This window comes from Chiroxiphia lanceolata, chromosome 8 (genome assembly GCF_009829145.1).
Source record: "Chiroxiphia lanceolata isolate bChiLan1 chromosome 8, bChiLan1.pri, whole genome shotgun sequence".
Taxonomy (NCBI): domain Eukaryota; kingdom Metazoa; phylum Chordata; class Aves; order Passeriformes; family Pipridae; genus Chiroxiphia; species Chiroxiphia lanceolata.
The window spans coordinates 33298572-33317643 of NC_045644.1; the positions used below are offsets into that span (position 1 = coordinate 33298572).

Sequence of the window (19072 nt, forward strand, 5' to 3'; positions counted from 1 at the left end):
GTTTGTCAGTGGGACGTTGGTCTCGAGCTCTTTCCCTGTCTGTTAGGTGAGTGGGTTACCAACTCCAGACCTGACGTGGCTCCTCAATGGCAAACCTGTGCTACCAGACGGCACCCACAAGATGCTGGTCAGAGAGACTGGGGTTCACTCTCTACTGATTGATCCTCTCTCCCAAAACGATGCTGGAACTTACACCTGCCTTGCCACTAATAAAACAGGACAAAATTCATTCAGTCTGGAGCTCACTGTTGTAGGTAAGAAACGCTGAAAAACTAGACAGTGATGAAGTTACTTGTACATGCCTCTACAAACTTGCCTTATGTGGTTTCCTTACAGACAAGTATAAATAAAGAGTTAATGCACTGAGACCAGGAGAAACCAACAGCTACAAAACTCCTTTGATGGAGGGAAATGCACCTGGTGTTCAGTTGACAGGGGCACTCCTGTTACTAAATAGAGGGCTGTAAGAATTCTGCCTTGCCTCTCTTGTCTGGGAAAAACGATCCTTAATTTTCTCCCCAGAAAATCCTTAGCGTTTTAACTCATAATATATGTTGAGGTGTCCTAGATTTCAGTCCAAATTTTATTGAAAATGTTTATAAATAGAAAAACATAAATCTGAATACTACTCTTTAATAAAGCCTTTCAAGATCTGAGATACTGAATTTTGTAAGTCTAGCATTAATTTCCTGCAATGTTAGTATGTTTAGACCCACTAGAGATGCATCCATTCTTTTGCAAACTTCAGTTCTGACTATTATTTACTTTATGTTCCCTTACAGAGGCTATATCATGACATTTCACTTTCCTTCCACTAAAAATTCACTGTCTATTTCGATGTCACAAGAATAATTTTTGATCGTGTTCTTCCATACTGTTCAAAGCAAAACAATTATAAAATATCTGTTGTTCAACAATTCTTTTTCCAGCAAAGGAAGTAAAAAGAGCCCCCATGTTCTTGGAGAAGCTTCAGAACTGTGGTGTTCCAGAAGGGTACCCCGTCAGATTAGAGTGCAGAGTTGTGGGAATGCCACCCCCCGTATTTTACTGGAAGAAGGATAATGAGACTCTGCCATCAAACAGAGAGAGGATGAGGTACTGTACCATTATACCCATGCTTGAAGTTTCTTGTGGCTGGACCAACTGTTTTTCCATGAAAACCTGTGTGATAAGTACAGATGGTGGTGTTTTTAAAACAACTTCTTTCACCTACAGAAAGTTGTCAAAAGCTTGCTCTCCTGTGAGGTGAACAATGGCTATTTCCTTGGCTCAGAAAAAGGCATGGAGCATGACACACCACTGCTTCAGAGAGTGGAGACAGAGCTGATAGGCCTGATAGAGCACATGAATCTCTTCATCAAAGACACTATGATACAGTATTTTAATGCATTTTTTAGCACCTAATTCTCTCAGAACTAGGCTGAGGAAAAAACAGTTTAAACTATGTACGAATTCAAACCCAGAACAGCTAGAACCTGGGTTTGAGTGCCCCTGAGTATGAGATGATAGAGCTCATCATATCAGATACAGAGGCTGATAACCAAGTTGATCAAAAACAAAGACTTTGATCCATGCTTAGAAAAAACAACCCCTCTGCTATTTCAGACTGCCTGCCCCAAAGGTTTCCAGTGGCTCAGCACAGATCCATGGGCAGCACTGTTCTTGTTTGTCCTCTCTTGCCTCGCTGTTATCTTCCTGCCTGAAGCCAAGAGATGTTTTTGTATCACTGTATGGACACAAACCAGCATCTATACCACTGCACCCCCAGCATAAGGCAAATTATGTAGTGCAGGGAGCAAAAGGTGAATGTTCCCTTTTATATTAGAGCTGTCAGAAGCACAAAATGTCCTCCTGACCTCAAAGTCTGTGGTTTCATTCTAGTTCATAAGGAAACAAAATCTCAAACTTCGGAACATCCTGCAACTTCGAGTGTTCTTATGTACTCATCTCCCACCTCTCCCTTTATAATGAGAGAAGCATTTGGGTTGATAAAAAGGACCAACCTCGCCCTAGACAGCAGAGGAGTCTCAGTTCCATACTACTGAAAAGTTTTTCCTGGAAAATGCAGCCAGAAAGTCTTAGATTACCAAAGAACAAAGGAAGCAGAGAGAATAATGAAGCAGGTTTCTTTTAGAGTGTTGGCCAAACAAGTCTTGCAGATTTTGCCACTCTGTCATTTTCTCATGGAAAAGGGTGGCCCAAAAAAGCTGCTGCCTGGCTCTGGTTACTGTTGTGGAAAATTCCACAATTTCATACAAGTGTTCTTGGTATTTTGTTATTCTTCCAACTTCTGAACTAGGAGAAAATACAGTATGACTGCACGGCAGATTTGCATGGGTTTAGTTCATTGGAATTCAATAGATAATTCTGATATTAATAAATGCAGAGCAACAAGTTAGCTCCCACTGTCACGCCATGGCCAGAACAGATTTCAGCTACTCTGATCACTGAAAGCAAATCTATTGACTACAACTTCCTCCTGAGGGGAAGAGGGGCAGGCACTGATCTCTTCTCTGTGGGGACCAGGGACAGGATCCACGGGAATGGCCTGAAGTTGTGTCAGGGGAGGTTTAGGCTGAATAGTAGGGAAAGGTTCTTCCCCCAGAGGGTGGTTGGGCACTGAACAGGCTCCCCAGGGCAGTGGGCACAGCACCAAGGCTGACAGAGCTCAAAGAGTGTTTGGATGATCCTCTCAGGCCCATGGTGTGACTCTTGGGGATGGTCCTGTGCAGGGCCAGGAGTTGAACTCAATGGTCCTTGTGGCTCCCTTCCAGCTCAGCACAGTCTGTGATTCTGACACTATAAAGCAGCAGCAGTCCAAGACATTTGAGGATAGAAATTACGACATACCTATTTCATATTTAACACACATATTTTAAAATCTCGAAGTTTGATATGCTCTTGAGAAACAGTAATTCCCAAACCCTTGTTTTTCCCAGCATGCATCAAGACACAACAGGGTATGTCTGCCTCCTCATCCAGCCTGCCAAGAAAGCAGATGCTGGCTGGTACACCTTGTCTGCAAAAAACGAAGCTGGTATCATCTCTTGCACTGCTCGACTTGACATATACGGTAGGTACTGGCTGGTGAATAAAACCAATCAGAAATTATTGGCTTTGACTGGGTTTGAAATTGGTGTCACAGCATGGCCACAGGTTAACAAGGCCCCCAGGAAGAGGTGAAATGATACAGCTAAGTGGCCAGACTAGCTCTGCTGCATCAGCTTAGAGGCGGGTAAGGAAAAAAAAGCTCTAGAAAGAGTTTTGCACAATATTCCCTATTCCCATTTCCCACCTTTCAGATTCCTTGGACACATAAGCATATAAACATGTATTCAAATTGAACCTTAACTCTGTTCCCTCTGACACATGCCTCTGCCACAGTCCTGGCCCCAGATGGAACAATAAATTGCACACAAGAAAGCAGAGCCCTTCTTCCACAGAGCATGGATGGGGCAAACTGAGCCCAGTTGATGAGGGTTAGTTTACGTCTAATACGTTTGTCTAGAAAAAAAGAAGGTCCCAGCCCACTTCAAGAACTACAGCCCATCATTTAATTACTCTTTTATCTATGTAAGATGTAATAGCCAAAGCAGTTTATCTAGAGCAAGAGAGTACTTTGATCATTTAAGCAGCATAATAAAACAGAAAACATATATATTTTATATATATATATATATAAAAATATGTATTTTCCACAAACTGGCTGGATTATAACCAGACCCTCAAAGGCAAAAGAGACCAACGTTTTCAAACTTGTATTTCTAATTTTTTTTAAAATCCGACCTAATTATCATAAAAAGGTCACCAGTACATCTCTGTCAGCTTCCTGCCACCTGGTGGTGATACGGGCAATAGTAATGGAAGGATCAAGAAGGGGCTGGGGAGAGGCTGATTCAAGAAAAGGGTCACATAAAAGCGAAAATAATTCCTTAAGTATCTAAATGTTGAAAGACATCAATTAAATTTTCACGTGAAGGATTCAAGGCACAAACAGGAAAAAGATGAAAAGTGAGAAATGCTTCCCAGTTCCAGCTATCTTATCTAAAGTATGTGAGTCATACCCCAAAGTGAGTGACAGAAGTGATTTTTCCCTGTGCTATTTTGAATAGGTGCAGTTGGGGTATTGCAAGTGCAATCTGATATTTTCAATTCCATGTGCAAAGAAAAATAACACGAGTTCAAGTAGAAACAAATTGGGGGCTGCAAGAAAAAAAAAGAAAACCACATGTCCCTTTTTCAAGTATTTCCAGATAGACAGTATCAAAAGTCAGCATGGACAGATATTTCCTGTCAATGCTTAACATGCAGAATGCAGTCCCCTGCAGATGTAGATTATCAGAGAATTGAAGCCTGAACTTCCACCCTTTCATTTTAACTGCTGACAGACATATTTGTCTGATTTGGATGCAGACCTGGAGGTTTTGTATGGGTAAATACTGGCAAAGATAATATAATTATCCCTTTTCTGAAGTGTTTTAGTAATGATAACTGCTAATAATAATAATAACAACTAAATATTCTCACAAAATTTCAGTGGTATTTGTTCATATGGAAACATGTTGAATGTTACTTTTAAATTACTGAGTATGTGTCTTTGGATTACATTTCATGATTGTAAAAAAATAATCTAGGAAGCATGTTACTGCTTGTAAGCAGTAGAGGGCAATCAAAATTGTAATCACTTCCTTACAGAATTTCAAAGCAATAATACAGGGAATTTAAATGCCATCAAAAGATTTTCAGGAAAAAAAGCCCTCCAGAGGACCAAGTAGTGCAAAATCAGAGCCCTGTCCAGTTTGTTTGTCTGTTCACGCTATGGTGTGTTATCAGTTTTGATTGCAAGAGCTTTGGAGAAGGCTCCAAAGATTCAATCATGACATTTTGGACTTGGTGAAATCCACATAAACATTGCCATTGAATTGCACAGGGATGGAATTCCATTCGTAGGCTTCAATAAAAATACTCCACACGTAAACTACATCAATAATATTTGAAGGAACACGACCTAAAACAGAGAATAACGCTGCTGTGCTCTCCTCACGGATGTTGGCAGCAACTTTTCGGGTCCGTGTCTCGATTTTTGTTGTGTCATTGCAAACTGCACTAGAGGCTGACACAGCCCCTTCTGCTTGTGTCGCTTCAGCTCAGTGGCACCGCCAAATTCCACAACCGCTCAAGCTCCGCCCCGGTGGCAGCCGGTACGCAAACCTCACCAGCCAAGGACTCGACATCTTCCCTGCCTTCCCAACTCCTGAGAGTCCTCTGCTCTTCTCAACCCCATCCCAAAAGTTGGTGGAGAGTGAAGAACTTTGAAAAACAAACACTTGTTCCAGTTACACCCGCAGAGATATCAGAACTGTGAAAAAATAAATAATAAAAGAAAAGAAGAGGTACAAGTGAAATGCTAATGGTTTACAAGCAACTTGTTTATAATTAAGTGTACTGCTGCTGCAAATGTTGCAACTAATACATCGTACAAGACTTTTGCATATTATTTTAATGCAGGATAATTGTGGTATGGAGTGTTGTGCAATAAATTCAGTACTGTGTAGTTTGCTAAGAATTACATAGTAAACATAGTTTTCAGCACCTAAAAGCCAATACCACTTTTACTTCTTGAATTAAAGCTACTGCACTGTAGCTGCCACGGTAAGGATTGATGCTGATGGGTTGGAATCCTGCCAGTGAAAACATTGACATTACAGTAATAGCAATCTTAATGAGGGTAAACAACAAGACTTTGAATGTAATTCTAAAAAACATGCCAAATAATCACAAAGCACAAGTTAAAGGGGAAAGATGTAAGTCATTTTTATATGATTATTACCACAGAATATGCTGATTTGGGATTATCTTAGAATTTTTGAACTTCAGACTAGATAAATATAGTGTTTCATGTAGGTACAGCTGTATACCCTAAATATTTATATTTGTGTGTGTGTGCGTGTGTACTCCATGGATTGTGCATTCACAGTGTAAGGGTTCATAAAATAAGGTACGGGGCATGTGCATAAGGTGCCAATTTAGAAAATGAAAACTCCTTTTGTCTGAAACATGGGCCCATTGCTGAAACTATTTTCCAGATGTGCTTCCTACTTTTTTCTTTACCATGTTAGTGATCATCTGTCTTTAACACAGATGATAGCAAGCTTATAAGTTCCTGTCTCTTTTTCCTAATTTTTAATGTGCCTCTACCATCCAGCTCATTTTATAACTAACTGAAAAGGAATTATGATCTGGTAAACTTTTGCCATCACTTAGGAAATGATCACAAGTGCAGTGTCTACTATGACGACAGAAAATCCTGCTAATACACAAAAATTAAAAAGTTTAGCAACAGTTATGTGCAAAGAGCTAAAAAAAACCCTACTGTAACTAATAATAGTAATAAATGAGGCAAATAAATGAAAGCTCAACAGAAGGTGTTAAATGATAGTGTTGTCAATATATTTAAATATATTTAGCATCTACACAGTTGCATTAATACCTCCCAGCTCTTAGACTCTGAATGTTTAAGATGTTTTCCTGCATCTTTAAATTACTGCTAACCCTCTTCTCTGGACATTGTTTTCAAGCATTTCTTACTTTCCGTTTGTAACATGATTGCAGAACGTAACAAAGTCCTGATCAAAGTCACAGAAATGAAAAAAGAAATTAACAGATACTTTCATTTTAGACTATGTTTGGGATTTTTTCAAATTTAAAATTTTAACTGAAAAAACTACATATGCAAAGAAAACAATGGGGAGTTATCTTAAGAGTAAAAGAATATTGGATATATCCGGAGACTGAGAAAGAGAGTGCCTTTCACTGGGTTTCCCACAAATACAGCTGCTGTTATCCCTAACTACTGGTTCCCTAAGGGTTTAGAGGATGGGAATTTCTTGTATTGTGAGTGATCACCACACAACAAAACCATCATTATAACTCTCATGCTTTTGTTAGAAATCTCAGCAATTCACCCCAGAGTGAACAGATCAGAAAGCCAAAACACATTCATATCCTGAGACACAGAACAAGCTGCAGATACTTCCATGGGAAAGCAGAAATATCAGTTGTTGCCCATGTTGTACCTCTTCCCTGGCAAACAAAATAGAACCAATAGCTATTCAAAGTGATGCACTGAGTGACTCCAGTTCTGAGGTGCCCAGCTTCAGACACATTGTCGATCTGATTTTCTCAGACAGAGAATCTACTGCTACTCTTGTCTTCACTTTTTAAGGATGGCTTAGGGATTCCATTTTTTGCCTGGGATCTATCCTATTAGGCAAGTCTAGCTACAAGAGTGATCGATCACTTGAAACAGAGTTCTTTACACAGTACAGAAGAAAGGAATACTAGTACTTAGTATTGGCAAATATCTGGTTACCAGTGCTGGAATCACACTTCTCAGACTGACAGCAGTAGTGGTTCTCACATTTTACAACACACTCAAAAACTCAGTGCAAATTCAAAGACAAAGCACACAGTGCAAATATGCAAACCATATCTCTTCCCCCTTTCTCTGCAATTTCAGTGGAATGTCTCCAAACTCACATCATTACAACCTGAACTGACAAGTTGAGGATTAAGTGGTACGCTGTTTTTTAAAATGTACATTCAGTTCTCTGGAAGTGGGAAGATGAGAAGTTACTGTTCAAAGACTTTTCCCAAAGGTCTGTGTAAGGAGGATTAAGCCTTAGTCATTCAAGAAGGGGCCCTAGAAATCTCACCGAGACTTAGGCTACAGAAAACAGATCACCAAAATCTGTCAGCTGAACATTCTCTCCTGGACAGTGTTTGCAAAAGGATCAAAATCCATCACATTTCCCTACATAATGCAGAAGTCAGTAATTTGAATTACTTCCAGTGCATCTGATAGAAACAAAATCAGAATCTGATCCCAAATGGTCTGTAGTCATTACATTTTGTTAGTTAACTGCTACAGAACATTTCTCCTCTGCATACACTGAGCCCATAAAGCAAGTCTGTACAGGCAGCTTATGTGAATGGATGTCAAATGCTGTTAGTAAGTAGTATTGATATGCTCATCACAAGGAAGACTCAATAGAAAAAGACACAAAAATTATCTTTGTTGTTAAGTGGTGGAAAAGCCAATGGAAAAAGGCTTCTGTAAGCAGCAGAGACAGCACTGAGTTGTTTAAGTTGTGGGCTTGTGAAAGATGGCTCTGCCTTCCCATACTATGTTGAGCTGTGCCAGAGCCTGTGCAACTCTGCTCCTTCCTGACCAACACGGCTGCTCGTCGCTGGTGTTTATTCAAGAACTGATCTGACTCCACACTAACACAGCATTTCATTCTCTGGCTCAGGGCAGGCTACTGCAGCAACAAAAATCAATGCTAGACTTTCCACTGAGGTCACTGTTAGCTATTAACTTCTAAAAGTCCATGAAACCACGCCAGTGTGGAGTATAGTGATGTATCAGTACAACACAAATGGCCAGGTTTGTAACCTCTCAAGTGTTTACTGATTCAGAATCTTGAGGTTTGTTTAGTTTCCCCTTTCCCCAAAGTCCTGGTTTTGTATACAATCAGAGGCACAGTATATTGGAAACAAGCAGAAATGACAGCATTTGCATTGCAATTCTAGATTCAGAAAGTATTGTCTTTGCTTTAAAATTTTGGTCCAGATGGATGCCAACCCAACCTGCAGCAGCACAGAGGGCTGCACTGGTATCATTGGACCTCTTGCCTTAAAACTGCTGCATTGAGTTCCTTGTTTTCATCTGGAAGGTGGAGCAACCCTTCCCAATGCCTCACGTCTGCCAGTGTGAGGAGATGAGAGCACACACTTCAAACAGGAAAAGCCAGGTCTGCAGTTCTTCATCTTAATACATAAACAAGTGCCAGTCCCAACTGTTCACAGTAATCATAGGTACTTCCTACAAGTCTGGAATAAGAATTCATTTAAGAACTGTGTTCTTAATGCTACCAGGTTTAAAAGCATTACTTTCCGGAAAATGTTGTCAAACAAGATGATTTACAGACTTAACAAAATATTTATACTGAAAACAATACTGGAGAAGTGAGTCATTGATATTTGCCTTATTATTTCCAATATAAAGATGTTCACTTTGAGCTTTAAAATTCTAGTTTATATCTTTTCTTGATTAAAGTTGATATTTTTTATTTTTTGATCCAAAGTCATTCTCACTGGGAAGAAAAAATGTTAATATCAGTTTTAAAGTACATTTTAAGTGCACATGAAAGGAAAAAACAAAACACCTGCCCTTCATCTCCCCTGAACTTAAATAAATGCTTCAAAGTTGCATACAAGACTGTGTCGTTCACACATTTGAATAATTGTGAAAATGTGCAACAATGCCAGAAGTTCTCAGAACTTTGTTGTGACAGCTGATTAATGGAATCAGACTTTACATTATTTAGACGAAAATCATAAAAGTACTGTCAAGTTACATACTAGCCATGCTTCTAGCAGGTAGTTGTGAAATAAAGTTGTTGCCTTTTTAAACAATTCTTGATATCAGTTTCCTTTGGTTATGCTTTCTTTTGCTGATAACCTCAGCCTCTTCACCTGAGGTTGAAAGAACAAGTATTCTGTACCAGATACAGAAGAACAGAACCAAAAAAAAGATGAGTGCCAACACATTTGCTGGTTGTGATTTTGCTTTCCCATAACCACATTTCTCCATTCTTACCTGATTCCTGCATACTTCTGTGCCTGCCAGGTCAGAGAAAACCTTCTTAAGACCATTTTAGCTCAGCTGCTTCCTCTAAGCAACACAAGCTGCTTTTATTAACACCTTTATATTTCAAGTCCACCATAAAGAACCATTTATTGCATAATAAAAAGAAATCCTGGGCCGTATGTGCTGTGAATTTAAGTGGAGTTCTCCACTTACAGCAGGGGGAATTCTGCTCGGAAACGAGCATCCTTTATGATCACACAGTCTGTTAGTAGCAGGCATCATGGTTTTTTTAAAGAAATGGAAAAATACTGAAGACAATCTGAAATTTTAGAAAAAAAAAAATTACTATGCATCCCAGGCTGCAAGAAGCCAGTCAAAAGTTAACTTCTTATTCCTTGGAGTTACATATGCAGATATTTTAAGCAAATCCTGTATAAGACACATTTTGCATGCTAATTTCGGTACAAATGAAAACTCGACTACACATTAGGAAAAAACTTGTAGACAATACTAAAATGTACTCTTTGGTAGAAAATACATTTGTATATTATACAGGGGGTTGGTTTGGGGTTTTGAAAGCCACTATTTCTCGGAATGTAATTAAAGTTAAAAATATAGAGCATTTTTTAATAAGTTCAGAAGTACTAGGTGAAATCAATGTTTGTTATAAGATATCTGTGTAGAGGAAACACTGGACTGCTTCTTCCATGAATAAATATGTCTTTATCTTCAGTGCATTTGGTTTTTTTACCCTGGACATTTCTAGAAATAGAAGAGCTGAACATTTTTAGACATATTTAGAACAAAAAGCAAATGTTCCGCAAACTCTTATTTTAAAAAATCTAGATAAGTTTCACTCCTGAACCACAGAAAACTGCATCCATATTGCTTAGCTCAAATAACTGGAATCCCAAGTGTAAGGGTATCTATCTTAAGGCAAAAGCTTCCTTTGGCAAATCAAAAATTTGCCTGGATGTAGTATTTTTTTTAAAACTTGTGCCTGGTCAATCACAGGAGGGACTTCCACAAAGATTTCACCAGGGAAGTTTACTTAATAAGATAGAAAAAGTCAGCTAAATACAGAATTACCTAAGAAGTTGCCATGTCATTGACTTTACAAGTCTATAATGGAGGTTGGTCCCCTTTTTACTTTTAAGAATTGGTACAGCAGCACCAATTCTTGGTGTTATTTTGGAATTCCAGTCAAGAGCTGAATTTTGCCCTGTATGTGTGTATATTACGAGATGGGCCGTGCCCTAAATACCTTATAAATGGTGAGATGGAAAACAGAAGCCTAAAAAATTGGAATGAATGGAAGGTGTAAGACATGCTGCTACATATCTGCTAAAGATCTCAATACTCAGACAGGAAGCAACCACTGACTTTTTGTTACTAACACACATTTTGGGAATGTGCTACTATGTGGGAAAGCTAATTCTGCTTTCAGCCACTGAAAAGTCACTGCAGTTAAAACTCTCACTCTAATTCCAAGCTCAAAAATAACTCTGGGCATGGCAAAACAGGGTGACATGATTCACAGAATCATAGAAGCAGAGTATCTATAGCTACTTCAAAAAGAAAGCCTTGCAGAAACCCTTTCAGAAGGACAGAGGTGAATTTCCCACAAAGAGTTCATTAGAATTTCATCCTGAATTTCAACAGTGAAACATGTATGCGTGTAGAACACAAACAGATACTTAATGAAGCAAGAATTTCTCATCCCTAATGTTTTCACGATAATGTGGTTCTAGAATTAGTGATAACTGGACAGATGTGACAGGTGTAGTACTGATACTACAAATAGAAGCATTTCAGGTTTGCATTGCTGTTCAGAGGGACAAGGATTTATGAGCAGACAAAACTCAGTCACTAACAACACACCCAGCTCTAAGCACCTAAGCTTTTGCTTCATTTGGAGGCTTATTAGAAGCAATAATTATTTAAGGGGAGGGGGTTTCCAATGCCCATTCCAGTAAAGTCCAGTACAGAAGGTGGCTCACAGCCACTACCTCACAAGCATCAAACAGTCAGTGGGGAACAAGTATTTGGGAGCAATAATCAAATCCAAGTTAAACAGTTAAGTTTATATTTCATGAACTGTCACTGAAGTATTTGTAAAGGAAATCTATAAAAGAAACTAATTACTTCCTGAATAGTTGTTGAGTCTGAGAAGTCACAACCAACATGGATATTATCTACTTGTCAGACTGCCTTCTGAAAGGATTTTTAATGGTTAAAAACTTTCTCACCACCCCAATTCACTCTCCAAAAAGCTGTGGCAGATGATCAATAGACAGACAGCTGTCTACACACTACAAAGGACTTACTCTACTGCCTTCTGTACTATAGTAAACCAGAAATACCAACTGACAGTTCAAACCTGCAACCTCCCAAGAAACAAAAATACTACAGCATTATATATATATATTTAAAAAAAAAAGGCACAAAACCACCATAATTTTCCCACTAGTAATATTACTAATATTATCAATAAACATTCACCTCCCACTACCACAACAAAATCTAAGAGAATGGGAATGATAATCTTATTATAGTGCTCAACAGCAGAGATTGATGCCATGACCTGATTTACAAGGGTTCACAATCTATGTACTGCACTACAGCGCTTTTTAGGGCTTCAGTTTCAATTCTTAATAATTTTTGGTAACGTGAGCACAGATATTTTATAGTTTGTGTTGGTTTGTTCCTCTTTATGTGACCTTACTACCATTTAACCATTCACTGCATACTAATTTGTTTTTTTAACTATATCTATCATCATATGCAGTAGGCAGTAAATTAAAATGTCGTGAGGAAGAAACAAACTTGGAAAAGAAACAGATGTCAAGTACTTTTACCTGAATTACATATAAACTGCAGTGTCACGTCCCACAAAAACAAATCACGTGCCAGTAGAGACAAACACAGTCTTGTTCTTGAACACTACTCTGGTATTTATCCTTTTGTACTGTGATCTCCTTCCCACCTCAGCTTTAGGATATCTTTCACCAATCCAAGTTTTCCATGGCATATAATCACATGATTTATTTGTATCATATTCCCATTTCAGTATGGAAAACCCACTACTGTGCCAGCAGTGCAAGTGAGACAGTGCCTGCCTAAAGTTTACAGCTAATAAATTAGGGTAAGATGTCACAGCATTTAATTATTTAAGAATTGCATTCATTCCCATTACATACATCAACTTGTCACTTACTGATAATATTCAAACAGTACTAACTTGACTATATGATGAACAACAATTAATTCTATTGTATTCTATGAGTAACATGCCTTCATACCCCTACAAGGATGAATCTGCTTTCTGTTTGCTAAAAAGCTCTAATGTAATTCATAAAAAGCAAAGGTCCACATTTTAATAATTAACACTATTCAATGCTTTTAGAGAGGTTAAATATACAATAAAAAAAATTCCTGAATGCCAGTGTTTAAAAGGAGAGAGTTGCTCAGAATATACAGTGTCTCTTCCACAGAGGTTTAACCTGGCCTGAAAGTGTCCCAGCAGCTTCCACACCAGGAACCATCCAACTCCCACCTCAGGAAACCTCCAAGCCTCACAACAGTGACCAAGGGAAAACGTCAGGAAGGGCTCTGGCAGAAGACACACAGTGAGGTCAGGTGTCTGTATGTAACTGCTCCTGCAGCACAGGCCCTCTCCCCCAAGGCAGGGTTTAGTTCCTATGGATGCTTTTGTTTTCTCTGAAATCTGCTTAATTATCAAAAATAGCTCCTATCAAAGCTAATAATTTGTCATTTGAAAGAATTCTCAAATATAAGACATGGCAGCAGCCAGCAGGGAACCTGCCAGCCTTCCCTGCTGGAAACCCACCAACAGCTGTTGTGGGACAGCAGCTCCTTTTCTCCTTCTCTCTCGTGGCTAACACCAGCCAGGGCTCGTCTCAGGGAGTTCCCCACAGCAGCACCAGCAGAAGGACCCCTGAGCTTCAGCCTGCTGCCATCACAACAGGCATCGGCAGCTGAACTCCTGCAGACTCCCCACTCTGCTACAAACACATCTGCTTCCCCAGCCAGTCTGCTCCTGCTCCTTTTTTCATCTTCCCAACCTTCTTTCCTCTTCCGCCTTTTCTCCCCAGACCCCTCAGTCCCCCCCAAGTGAAAGCAGCAAGCAAACAAAAGGCGATTCAGCACATTACCAGGGCTGAAATGAACTCAACTGCTCCATCATTTTTTCCCAAGCTCTTATCTTTGAGGCTGTTTTCCAGAGGGTACATAAAACACATTCCTTACTGTAACTGGGAAGCAAGTATCATTTGGCAGCAGGGTTCTTCTGCACATTAAACTGCCAGGACTGTGATGGAAGCAGTGTAACATTTGGTGTAGGAAATTCACTACTAAGTAATTCCTAGAGCAGGAATTTCAGGTAGATGGTGAGGACATAGCATAGAAAACACTTTATTTATGATTTACAAAATCTGTTATTGTTTCCAGATAACACAGGATTAAAAAATAAAATCATTTAAAGTCTACAAAAATCTAAAAGTTTAGATTATTTTCACGCAAGCATTCTCATTTATGGTATATAATCACACATGCTTTTACAACCACTAAAAATAAAACATTCTTTCCATGACTTGAAACTAGCTCTTTTTTGAGCATACAAGAAACACCATAAATTGGATTAAAGCAAACACACAACCTTGGAACCCATAATGTCAAACTTACAAAGTTTAAGAAAGTTAGTTCTCTGAGGACTAGAACAACGATACATTATAAAACTTTTTCCATGGGAGCCATTTCTGTGGAAACAAACCAAAGAATAAGTTCAAAGCTGACACAAAAATAAAAACATGGAATAAAGTTAATTTCTGGTGTTATTCCATTCAGTTACACCATGGGTCAACTTGTTCCATGATTTGTAGAAATACTGTCATGATTCATCACAGTAAAAAAAAACCAGCAAAAACTTACTTAATGAAAAAATCAAATGAACTAGATGAACTAGGGAACAATTGTCAGAAGGATTTCAAATTAGAAGTATACTTTCCACCATCATTAAATAAATTCAGTTTTCTTAAATGCATTTTGAAGTTCTCAAAGCAAATTCGTCAAATTAGTATAAGAGGCGAACAAGAATGAGCTGTTAGAATGCCAATATTACCTTAGTCAAGCAGATTAACTCTTGCTAATTATTAAATTACACATCTGCTGCATATTCTTAGTTCACGAGTTCTAATTAGCTGTTTGAAAGTGTTCCGGGTGGTAGCTGAAGATCCGCTGTGCGTACGGATCGCTGTCCGTGGCCAGTTTCTGTCCCGTGTAATGGTGGTAGCTCTCGGGGTGGAAGTGCTCACAGTGCAGGCTAATCCATTCCCGTTCAGTACTGTACCTTTCTGCTTCAGCAAGGATTCTGGTGAGAGCCATGATATAACTCAGGGCCATCTGCAGGGTCTCATACTTGGACAGCTTCTTATCCTGACCCCACTGCGGGACCACTTTCCTCAAGCGATCAAAGGCCGTGTTCAGTCCTTGCATCCGTCGTCTCTCCCGGGCGTTGGCAGCCAGTCTTCTCTTGGCAGCGTTCTCCATCCTTTCCGAACTGCACTTCACAACACAGCCGGCTCCACTCCCGCACTGCATGTCTGATTCCACACCTGAATCCGAGTGACTGGATTTACAGGTTTTCATATTTGATGCAGCTTCAGTTTCACACACACACAGAGATTACTTTGTAAAAATTAGATATTTAGAAAGTGGTCAGGAAAGCACTGTTTTGAGCTGCCTGCATACCTCTTGAATCTGTTTCCGGATCTCAGTGACAAAATATTATTCTTAGCTTCTTAAAAAAAAAAAAAAAAAAAAAAGAAAAATCTTCTTGTTCTTCTGGAAATGTCCAAAAATGTTTCTTATAATTTAAAGAAAGAATGAAGAATTGTTAATGTCTTATGCTTTCATTCTTTTAATTTCTTTAATCTCAAGCAGAGAGAAAACAATGAAATCTCCCTTCTCAGAATGTACGTTACTGAAGAAAATGATCCATTTAATCCAACTAGGATTCCAAAAGACTATTTCAAATGAGGGAAGTTCTGGTTCAGTTTAGGAGAGTATTTTGAAATGGTGAATGGTTGCGATCTGAAGATGTAACGTCCTAACAGAGATCTCTCCTTTGGCTCCTGCTGGCCAGCAATGACTGTGTTGTATGGACAAGAAGAGGCTTTATAGGAACTGCAAAAGCCAAACAGGTGGTAGCAGGTGGGCAGGCGGCACTCTGCTTCCATCCCAGTACCTTCCCACCCTGGGAACTACAGGGAGGGAAGAAAAAAAAAAAAACCAGAACAGTAAAATCTGAACATTACAGCCTTCATCTGGTGAGAAGTCTTCCAAAGCCATTCTGTCCAGCCCTAACAACTTGCCATCTGGAGTAGTGTCTGGCTGACCCTGGGCAGTTAAGCAAAAGATCTTTTCAAAGGATAAATCTGTTGCAACACAGGGGGAAAAAAAAAAAATCTCTGTGCATTGTAGCATTTGTACGTTAAAGCACGTGAAAATTCTGGTGAAGTATTGAGGATAGAAGAAATAACTGTTTTAATGAAACAGGAGAAATAGCCTAATGATATACAGCCAAGAATAATGTTTTGCACATATGGTACCAAAATAAGCGAACTCAAACCACTAGAAACCCTTCAGCAAGCACAATTTTAATACTGTGTAAAGTACACAACACTGCAGTCAGAACTGTATCTTGAGAAAAATTGGGATTGTGTATTTGCCCGTCAGCAAATTCAATGTCATGAAATCACTGAAATATCCTTAAATAGTTAAAATTTAGTTATGGATTTATCTAATAATGATTGCAAAAATACACAGATAGCTTGTGATAGTCACACACAAAAACATGGAAGCGTAGAAATCATCTGAAAACTGCTGGGTTTAATACACTGTATTAGAGCATATATGTGCATTTTATGTGAGTTAGAAGTGTCTTTTTAGCAATGTCATTAAATAAGTAATGAGAATAAAAGAGTATGTGAAAAACAGAAATCTGCTTGCTGGCAGTAAGGGATCAATTCTGCTACCAATTGTAATGATAGAGAAGCCACCCTATATACACCCACATAATCAAAACATCTTTCTTTTATTGTACTTGTACTACTAAGACCATAGCTACATAAACTTAGGAGGATATATCAAACAATCATTTTATGATGCACATACAAAGAAGGGGGGAAAAAACCTGCCACGCAACGATTTATTATCTGTATTGATTTCAAACTTAATTAAATTGTTACCAGCATTCATAAATTAGTAACTTTTTTCATTAGAGACTGAATACTGTATATTTATTTAGAACTATAGCTCAATTGTTTTCATTATGACTCCAAAACTTGGTGTAGTTGTAAACAGCTGATTAATCCCTAGCAAAAGCAATGACAATGAAGTGAGGTTGAATAATCCAGAAACAATAGGATGCAATTGAACACTAATGGACTCCAGCGTGACAGATGTTGAACGTCGGCTGTTACGCCCAGTTGCTCTGCTCTTAATATTCTGCATCCTAATGACTGTGATCAGAGAGGAGAGCCGGGGTAGGGGCTCTCCATTATCCCATTATCAAAATGCATGCCACTTCTTCAATTTTTAAAGAAGTACAACTGCACCACGTTTCATTAGAAACGTTCCACTTTGCTCTCTGTGTGCACTGACCTGTTCTGCCAAACGTAACGAACAACTACCACACGTTAAGGTGCTCCTTTCTGACTGAGAGTTTCTGATTATCCCTGTGAGGGAGAGGTGAGAACAGCACCTTACAAAACTCCTCATAACCATATGTCCTTTCCCCCCCAAAAAAAAAATCAGCGAAGGCACTTCATGGGAAGTACTGCATGTGCAGCATTAAAAACAAATACACATCTGATCTTCATGCTGTTGCTGGAGCATATTTTAGTGCTACTGCAGCCTTCTATGCCCAAATAAGTTTGTTAAATCCTTTGTCTCTTACAATGAATCTCAAATGATGTTTAATGTAAAAGAAAACAAGAGAATCAAGGTGTACCATAAGTTAATAAATATTGTGTGTTCTCATGAGGTAGCTATTACTCAATTCAGGTAATTAATCACTCAGTGTTAGGAGTGCTGCTAACTTCAAACCAGAAATACAAAAAGTTTCCCTTTAAAATGTCATATGGTATAATTCTGTATTTTTTCATCTGTCAGGTTTTTTGTTTTAACTTAATACGTGCTGCTAGTCCTAATTGATTCACCACCATTATGCTTTGACTAACACACTACTATAATCTCAAGAGAGAAGCTGTGATTTATCTCTCCTACTGAACAAACTGTACCATTAGCTTAAATGGTTTATTACCAAATCACAGGACAAGGGCCCAGATCCATTTGGATTAATAACAAACCCCTAACAGGATTTTATAGCTCATAGGCAAAGTTAAAAAAATGCTCTGTGTCTGACGAAAACATATGCTTTTCATAATTTCATTTTTTTTTAAAGTTTCTGCTTTATGAACGAGAAACATGAAAAGTATCAAGGTCTTATGCATACACATCAATTAATTTAGTTCATTTGCACAGCCCCCCTGCACAGCCATATGAGAATATTTTATTTCAAACTCAAAACCAAACAGCTTTATTGCTCAGTGAACAACAGAAAGGGTATAAGCCTAAATTTTCCCAGATTTCCTTCACTTGGCTTGATTTCCTCTATATTTCAGCTTGTCTCAGTTAGTGCTTATGTAATTTTACTCCCTTCCCCCTTTATTTTTCACAGTTTCTCAGAGATAATAATATTTGAAATGTTATTTTTCAAATTATCATCAATATTTTATGTTTTCCAAAAGCGATTAACATATTCTGATGTGATACTCTGCTGTGGTGCTAAAAACTTTTCCAGATCCCAGCATGGGCTTTGTACACCAACAAATTCCTAAGAATTTCCCTTTTATTTTACCACCATAGACAATCTCAAGTCAGAGGAACATTAGAATCACCAGAAAGTTCTGTGTCTACTCAAGTTACTCAAATTTCAACTTTTCAACCTCTAACTATGCAGGTACAAATTTAGTGCTACTCCATGATCCTTGCAGCATTATTCTTAAGTCACATTTTAAATTCAAAACAGGATCATTTATCAAAATATTATGTTTTCCTCAGAGAAAAACAAGAGAGGTGAATAAGAATGCTATTTCAGTCCTAACCCAAATTATTTTAGCATCTTTAAGCCACCACTGATATTAGGAAAATGGATGAGAGTTTCAGTGCATTAAAGAAATTAAATAGTTTCAGTATCTATGACTACATACATAAAGTCATAAAAATTGTCTTCTGGGTATCCAAGTTAATAACTCAGATGCTGATTATCTCTCACCTGTGCTACTATGGAAAACACAACCTAATTACTTCTGCTGTGGATTAACTGTGGCAAAACAC

The 19072-nt window shown here is 38.5% G+C and overlaps 2 protein-coding genes across 3 annotated transcripts in view; one reads left to right on the plus strand and one right to left on the minus strand.

The window, feature by feature from the left end:
• The window catches only part of MYPN (myopalladin), a 68080-nt gene extending 57696 nt beyond the window's left edge, over positions 1-10384 (plus strand). For both annotated transcript variants that reach the window (XM_032694181.1, XM_032694180.1), the window contains 4 exons: positions 47-254; positions 930-1095; positions 2940-3073; positions 5147-10384. In XM_032694181.1, the coding sequence (XP_032550072.1) occupies positions 47-254; positions 930-1095; positions 2940-3073; positions 5147-5316 (678 nt within the window). In that variant the 3' untranslated portion in view covers positions 5317-10384. The remainder of the gene's footprint in view (positions 1-46; positions 255-929; positions 1096-2939; positions 3074-5146) is intronic.
• Positions 10385-14066: 3682 nt separating this feature from the next.
• On the minus strand, positions 14067-15481 carry ATOH7 (atonal bHLH transcription factor 7). Its single transcript, XM_032694184.1, has one exon. It carries the CDS (start codon positions 15317-15319, stop codon positions 14864-14866), a length of 456 nt encoding a protein of 151 aa, XP_032550075.1. The 5' UTR covers positions 15320-15481; the 3' UTR covers positions 14067-14863.
• Positions 15482-19072: the final 3591 nt, after the last annotated feature.